Source organism: Spinacia oleracea, chromosome 1, assembly GCF_020520425.1.
Source record: "Spinacia oleracea cultivar Varoflay chromosome 1, BTI_SOV_V1, whole genome shotgun sequence".
Classification (NCBI taxonomy): domain Eukaryota; kingdom Viridiplantae; phylum Streptophyta; class Magnoliopsida; order Caryophyllales; family Amaranthaceae; genus Spinacia; species Spinacia oleracea.
Genome location: NC_079487.1, coordinates 67,447,760 through 67,455,663, shown reverse-complemented (window position 1 = coordinate 67,455,663; position 7,904 = coordinate 67,447,760). Strand labels below are relative to the sequence as shown.

Below are 7,904 nucleotides of genomic sequence, written 5' to 3'. Positions count from 1 at the left end.
TAACATACTCTTCCGTGGAAGTTCTTTTGCTGATGTTGCCTTGGTTGTTGTGTTTGATCCACAAGTGGTGTACGCTGTTGAAAGATGTGGTTGGCTTTGGGTTTGTTCTTCGTTCTCATCGTCCTGGGAAAGTCCCAACCTTTTGGGTTTCTCTGTCAATCTTCAGCATTGGTCTCTGCTTCGGCCTGATGTATGCCCTGTTATCGACGACGGTGCTACCAGACAGGAGTAGGGATGGCAACAAGTAGGATTCGGACCGGATCCTCTAGGATCTAGATCCAAATCCGTTTTTTAGGCAAGGATCCAGATCCTACCCGGATCCACTGGGTAAAGAAATTGAGGATCCAGATCTTACGGATACGGCTCCAAAACGGCTCCAAAACGGATCCTAACTTATTTTTTCATCAAACGACCCTAATTTTCATTTTAACCTTAAAACATAGTTTAATAAAACTTCAATAAAAACGCTATTTATCCATTCACGCATTCACTAAAATCAAATTTAACAAATCCAACATAAATAATATTAAAAGTTCAACAATCTTCAATAATGCTACAATTCTTAAGTCTTTATTTTTATATTTTAAATTTTTTTAATATAAAAACGGGTAAACGGATCCGGATCCGGGTAATGACTTAGGACCCGATCCAGATCCGCTTTTAAAACCAAGGATCCAGATCCTATCCGGATCCGTCGGGTCCAAAAATTGAGGATCCAGATCCGCTGAAAACGGATCTGGATCCACAGATCCGGGTCGGGTCCATTACCCTTTGCCATCCCTAGACAGGAGTGGCCTTGATTTTTAGTGACTCCAGTTTGCTTGCACTATTGGGGGTGACGCTCAGGGTTGCATTTTGGGTTATGCTCTTCAAGCTGAATTGAGAGCCTGTGAACTTGGTCTTCGTGCTGTGCGATTTAGAGGGTTTTTCTTCTTTGTTGATTTACACGTATTCCTTCACTTTGGTTCGTTTATTACAACGTCTTCTGCTCCCTCCTGTCTCTTTTTCTTGGTCGCTTTCTAAAGTTCGTCGTCTGTTTGACCGCAAGGTTTCTAGGTCAATGGTTAAAGACGCACACAAACCCGTCTGACGTCATCTTATTTGGCTGTCGTTTTAATTGCTTTCTTTTTTTGTTTTCGTTTGTTTTGTAGTCCTTTTTGTAAAAAAAAAAATAGAAAAACATTTATTACCAAAGTTCCATTTCCTCACTAAAAACTTAAATTGCATTTGAAAAACACCTGTTCCTAATAAAACCCCAGAACTGAACAAAGGAGAAGAAATTAATTATTACAAAAAAAACTGCAAAAATGCGAGAAACGGAAATCTCAGAAGAACCAAAATCAAAGAACTTGAGCCATGGCGCTAAATTCATGCAGCCCCTATCACCTGGTTTCCTCAATACCTTCGTAAGTCCCTCTTCATTCTCTTTTTTATACTTTGTCTATAAATAGCGCAGTGATGTTGACATGATTCGATCCCAAGTCTTGGCCGGATATGTACTACTTCGGTCGAGACTTTACCTAAGCTAGCTGACATCGACTCTTCCTTAAAGTTCAATATTTGAAATAATAACCCAAATTCCTGTTCTGCATGCAGTCAATTCCAGAATCATTTCTAGACCGATTTAAGGCGGACGGTTATGAACCGGAGATCATGGTGTTGGTGGTTGATGATAAGCGTAATTGGCCCGTAAAACTCAAAGGCGGCCGCCATTTCGGGGATGGTTGGAAGGAATTTGCTGTCCACAATGATTTGGGTGTGGGTGATTTTCTGGTATTTACCCATGTTTTCAATTTCATCTTCAATGTCACTGTTTATGATCCCACTACCGCCTCTGCGCGCCAATATTCTCCATTCTCTAATGACTCTAATTTTGAAGGTATATATGTTTGCCTTTAATTTTACCGCAATTTGTCCGAATGTTCAATTCATTACACTATTTTATTTTTTAGATTAAAGTTTATCTGACCCAAAATTGTTTGTTTAAGCAATAATTAATTCAGAATTTTGGGGGAATTGTGTATTGAACAACAAATATTAATTAATTGGTATCTAAAATTAGCAACAATTTCTGTTTCTTTTTTGTAATTTAGGCTGTGTTATATTCACTTGGTTTTCAAAATTTAAAGCTTATTTTGACGAATTGTTACTTTGTGTTACCGGTCACTTCATCCGTTTCTTTTTAGTTGTAACACTTTGTTCTTGTTTGGTCTTGATATTTATTTTCGAATATTTATTTTTCATAGTTTTTACTTATCTGTAGTTAAAGATATTAATTGTACAACTTATGCATTGACAAGTGTGAAAAACAAAATGTTGCAACTAAAAAGAAACGGAGGAAGTATAATGGTGAAATATGAACTAATGTAGTATTAGTTTTTGGTCTTTTGTAGTCAAGAAATTTGATTATAGGAGTAATACAAGGGAATATTGATGGTTTTGTCGGCATATCCAAATCTCCAATGGTGAAGTTAGACCACTTGTAGCTTGACTTCCTAGTTGCTACAACATTTCCAAAAGAAATGATTTTGGCATACCGGGTGTGAGAGACCCAACTGTACCAAAAACAGTTTCCCATTTCCAACAGCTACAATATTCTTCAATGACCTCACATATCAATCAATACACCGGCCACTCAGCCAGTTTTTTCTTCTAGTTAATAGAGTTAACCCGGGTAGCTTTTATGTCTAGATAGAGAGGTTGGCAACAAATTGAAATGATCGAGCAAGTTTTTCAATTTTCCCCCACAATTTCAAACTACAACAAAATGCACATTGGAGTTGCCTTTACCACTTGTAGCATACTTCTTACCTAGGTGAAGAAAGGACTACCTCCACTTGAATTATCAATTATAATGAATCATGGCATCTTCATTGAAAGTACTATTGTAATATATGAAGACATGTGTAATCATTTCCATAATTTTGCAGCAAGAAGATAAATAATATAACAGATTGTTATTTTTTTTAACTTTTGAACATAAGGTAACATAGTCTGTAATTGGGTAACTACATATTTATTGTCTAATTAACAACATTAATTTGTCAGGGACTCAAAAGACGGACGGATTAAACTTCAATGATAGATTTACTCATAAAAGAAACCCAGTGGAAGATGATGCTGCAACGGCGCAAGTACCATCAGTGGAATCCCAGTATCCAAGCTGCCGTGTCACTCTCTGTCCTTCTGGTTTTAAGAATTCCCAGGCTGTAAGTCTTTTACTAAGCTTCAATCTCAAGCATTATATCACTCATATAAGCATCCCAAACATCTACCCGTATATATTTTTTCTTAGACTTTTTGATGTGACACTGAAAGTTACAACCAGCATTTGGTAAACTAGAAACAATAGGGAGATCCGTGGGATGCATATGATTGGTTTTTTTATTCTCATTTGAGTGGTTTCATATATTGTAATAGTGTGGGTGACGGTGATGGTGCCTGACTACTGAGTAGTGAATACTAATACACGGTTTTGTTTGCTTAGGTTTCAGCGATCCTACTAATATACCATTTAAGACTTTTCAACATACTCTGTAGTTGAGTATTTGGTTGGTTCTTTCGGTATAGTTTATTCCACTTGAAAGTATGGCGTTATCCACATCGCTCTTAAGTGATCCATGGACCATGGTTGTGTCACTTATGTGACGAGGAGTTGAGGACAGACACATTTCTTAGCTGAGGGAACTAGAAAATAATACCCAAATTCATACATCAGAGGATTATGCGATGAGATGAATAAAATACGGAGTACTACTTACTTTATAAAAGAACTGCCCCCTTGTACCAAAATTATTACCTGACTAATAAGTAATAATAAGAATATCTGTAAAACATTAAACATATACATATCTAGTTCCTGAATATCTAGTTCATGGAAATGGGTGCAGAATTTCCCAAAGGAGTTTATAAGGTCAACTGGTCTATTTAGAAGATGCTGTTACATGAAGCTCGTAGATGGAGAAGGGAAGACTTGGAAAGTGAAGCTAAATAGCAAGAAAAGAAGTGGTCAATCATATATTGGGGAAGGATGGAAAGATTTTCAGGTTGCTAAAAGTCTTAAGCCTGGAGACGTCATAATCTTTCAGATGCTTAAAAATGGGGAAAGGCCGGTCTTAAAATGCTATAGTAAGTGATTCTCCCTTAATATTTGTCTATTTCATTTGCTTAATCTTACAATGTCCAAAATAATCTTATTACACAATGATTCTAGAGTAGATTTTTTTTTTCTACTTGAGTTTTACTTCACAACTACATGGCAATTCGAAAATATGGTCAAGTTGATGAAATAGATAGGACTAAGATTGATAAAATGAATATGCAGTTACTTTTAAAGTAATTATATTGATTGGATTTTTGATATGCGAGCAGGGTTATGCAGCCGGAAAAGGCATAGAGGATGACATTACTTTCCTTCAATAGTGGCTCTCCCTCAATTCTGTCTGTGAAGTATTATGAAAGATTGAAGAGCTTCTGATATTAGGAAAGTAAATGTATGTATATAATCTGGGTACTGCTTCAATGCTTTCTTTGCTTTTGTGGATGTTTTGTTTTTTCTATATAAACATATAACAGGATCTTTTATGCTATACTATTTGTTTGCAAGCTCAAGGGCGATGTACTGTTTGATCTGTTCAATTCAACTTGGGTCTTTTATGAATATGAAAAGAAAGAACAGAAGGAACTGGGAATGGTTAGTCAGTAGAAAATCTGTTTGATCCGCCAAGAGATATTTGTTTGATAGAGATGGACCAGATGGGTTGGGATAACATAGTAACTAATTCTGGATCGAGGAACCGGTTCATTTTGTGTTTCATATGGTAACTAATAAGTGGATTACATAAGGCCGGTCTATAAATCAAAAGCAAGCCGAAGGCTATCATTGAGATTTGAGACCTATATACAATGTACGTACATTTCTCGTTCCTATTGTCAAAAGCTTTGGTATTAGTCAAGTTAGATGTTGGTAATGCAATTTCACATGCTACCTACAAACTTGGGAAATTCTATATGGTGACCTTGTACTATAGTCTTTTCTACTTGGCCGAAATAAAATAATTTGACTCTCTATAGTGGCCTTGTAGTTTTAAAAATATCATTAGAGTGCACTAATTACGTATTTAAGAGTTAACCCATGGATATATGACTAATTTTATAACCAGTTAAACAAAAATTACTAACCTACCCATGAGTTAATCAATTCCCTCAAAAACCTAAATAAGCTCGCCTGCTTTTTACTTGCATTTGCTCCTCAAATACTTCGTATAAATGTATACCCAGGCCAGAAAGATAAAACATATCACTATTATTAACAACCCTACACCTCATTACCATTATCAGAACTAGCATCACCAAAAATGGACTACAAAAATAATGAAAGAATGAAAAGGAAATAAAAGTAGTCTGGTTGGGTTCTGAATTCTGTTTTCTGAAGAACTAATGGTTCTGAATCCACACTTGGGCTGCTCGTGGGAGAAATGGAATAAATAATAAGACCACCAGAATCAAAGTTCTACTAATATGGGTCTACTAATTGAGAATAGGCCTGGTTATTGGGCGGGTCGGGGCGGGTCATTTGCGGGTCATAGTCAAATACAAGCGGGTCAGGGCCAGGGTCAGGGTCATAAGGGTCAGGGTCGGGTCAGGGTCATAACCAAAAGCTAATAGGGTCAATAGCGGGTCACTTGATGGATTTGCTACATTCACCTTAAAAAGAAAACTCAACAGCATCACAAACACAATTTTTCACACAATTTTCGTTTCTGCATATCACAAACATAATTTTTCATACTTTTGATGTGCTGCAACACTAAACGTACCAAATTCATTGAAACAACTTCATCCAAAACTTTAAAGATTAAAACTAAAGAAGACATACATTGTTTAGCAAATACATTCCGAAAAAGCCTAGAGTACTGGTAGAGTTAGGTATTGATTTTTCCTAAAATTATTATTGATTATCACTAAACCATCATCCTTATCCAGACAAAGTAAAGTCTTCTCTTCTGTTCCACTTCAGAAATCCCCTGGAAATATGGAAAACATTAATTAGTGAGTCATTCAACACTGAGACAGTTATCTGTAATGGAAAAACCATCACATCTACTGATGGAAATGTCAATATGTTGTCTGTAGAAACCGGAATATAACATAGCTAGACCTTGAAACATCTAAATTAACAATTAAAACATAATTCAATAGCTACTCTGTTGTACTCACATGTTTAGCCTCTAAAATGAAAGTTATACAACTAAGCAAAGTGACAGATCTTTTATGATCCTCCAGGAATTCATGTTCAAGAGCATACAGGGGAGGAATGAATGACAACTGATGTTATGCTGTTGGAAACCATATCCATTTTTCACAACAATATGAATTGCAATCAATGCCAAGGTAATTCCTCAAAAAAACTACAAGTTGAGGAACAAAGCTAGTAACAGGACTATTAGATAAATGAGATAAAATCTGAAACATTAACCTTGGAAGGCAATTAGACCAGTAACACAACACAACACAGCAGGACTACAAATATGTTTTATAGTATTGAATCTCAGATGCAACATAGCTAATTAAGAAACATCATTACCTAGAAAAAGGGGTCTTCATCATCATCTTCATCATCATCTTCTTCTTCTTCTCTAACTATCTCGTCATCAAACTCAAGATCAAACTGCTCTTGATCTTCATCAGAATCTCCACGATGCCAATCTTGCAAACAAATTAAAGCTTGAATTGTTTTGGACTTCAAGGAACTACGAGATGCCGAAACAGTCTTTCCACCAAAACTAAAGGCGGACTCCGAAGCTACGGTACTCACAGGAATAGTTAACAAATCTCGTGCCATCTTTGAAACCACATGATATCTCACAGAACTTTGATGCCAAAACTCTAGAACATCCAATTCGGAGTTGAGATCAAGAGCATCATCATCTAAGTACATCTCAAGTTGTGACTTTCCTACTTGAGACCTTGTACTAGTGCCGATAAAATGGTCATAATCATCAAAGTAGTTCTTACTTCCTAAAGTAGTGGCAGGAGAAGGAGAGACTATGGTAGGTGAACTACTAGCATATTGTAGTTTGTAATCCATAAACAAGGACTTTATAGTCGCTAACACCAAATTTAATCGTCTTAAAGCCTCATCACTACCAAATAACTTACTAAAACAATATTCAACAAATTTGACCTTATACCTTGGATCAAGAATGGCTGCACAAGACAAGTACAAGTTGTATTCGGACCAATACTTGTCAAATTTTATAAGCTTAGGTTGAACCATCTCCTTTAAAAACACATGAGGACCATTTCCCGCTTCAAACAAATGACGATGCACCATCCATGCACCTTTGAAATACAAGTTAGCAGTAGGATATTTCACGCCCGAAAACATACAAGTAACTTCGTAAAATAACTCCAAAAAGTCGTGAATTACACTAACTTTTTCCCACTCATCCTCTGAAGGAGTATATGCCTTAAATGGTGCATGATCCGAACTCAAATGAATAAAAACATCTTTATAATAAAGGGCAGTGCCAAGCATTTTATAAGTGGAATTCCAACGCACTTGCATATCAAGGTTCAATTTCCTTTTTCCATCTAAGTGAAAAATCTTCTCCGCACAATCATAGAACTCATCACCCCTATGAGAAGATTTAGTGACCATCTTTGTCAATGCACGAATTTTGTCCAATATTTCACTAATGCAAGACAAACCTTTTTGGACAATAAGATTAATAATATGTGCACAACAACGTATATGAAACAAAGCCTCACCATCAAGTAACCCTCCTTTAGGAACTAGACGTTTCTTCAAGGTGGACACCATCACATCGTTATAACTAGCATTATCAACCGTGATAGAAAGAATTTTATCATCCAACTTCCATTGATTAAGAAACATACTT

General features: G+C 36.2%; 1 protein-coding gene across 1 annotated transcript; it reads left to right on the top strand.

Moving 5' to 3' along the window:
* The first annotated feature begins 1,227 nt into the window (after nucleotides 1-1,227).
* On the top strand, nucleotides 1,228-4,611 carry LOC110775756 (B3 domain-containing protein REM8). The gene is made up of 5 exons (XM_021980360.2): nucleotides 1,228-1,406; nucleotides 1,597-1,879; nucleotides 3,049-3,209; nucleotides 3,891-4,128; nucleotides 4,372-4,611. Exons 1-5 carry the CDS (start codon nucleotides 1,308-1,310, stop codon nucleotides 4,401-4,403), a joined length of 813 nt encoding a protein of 270 aa, XP_021836052.1. The 5' UTR covers nucleotides 1,228-1,307; the 3' UTR covers nucleotides 4,404-4,611.
* Nucleotides 4,612-7,904: the final 3,293 nt, after the last annotated feature.

Coding starts and splice junctions, on each gene's coding strand:
- LOC110775756 (XM_021980360.2), top strand. CDS start 1,308: ATGCGAGAAACGGAAATCTCAGAAGAACCAAAATCAAAGAACTTGAGC. Junction 1,407..1,596: donor CTGGTTTCCTCAATACCTTC/GTAAGTCCCTCT, acceptor TTCTGCATGCAG/TCAATTCCAGAATCATTTCT. Junction 4,129..4,371: donor GCCGGTCTTAAAATGCTATA/GTAAGTGATTCT, acceptor ATATGCGAGCAG/GGTTATGCAGCCGGAAAAGG.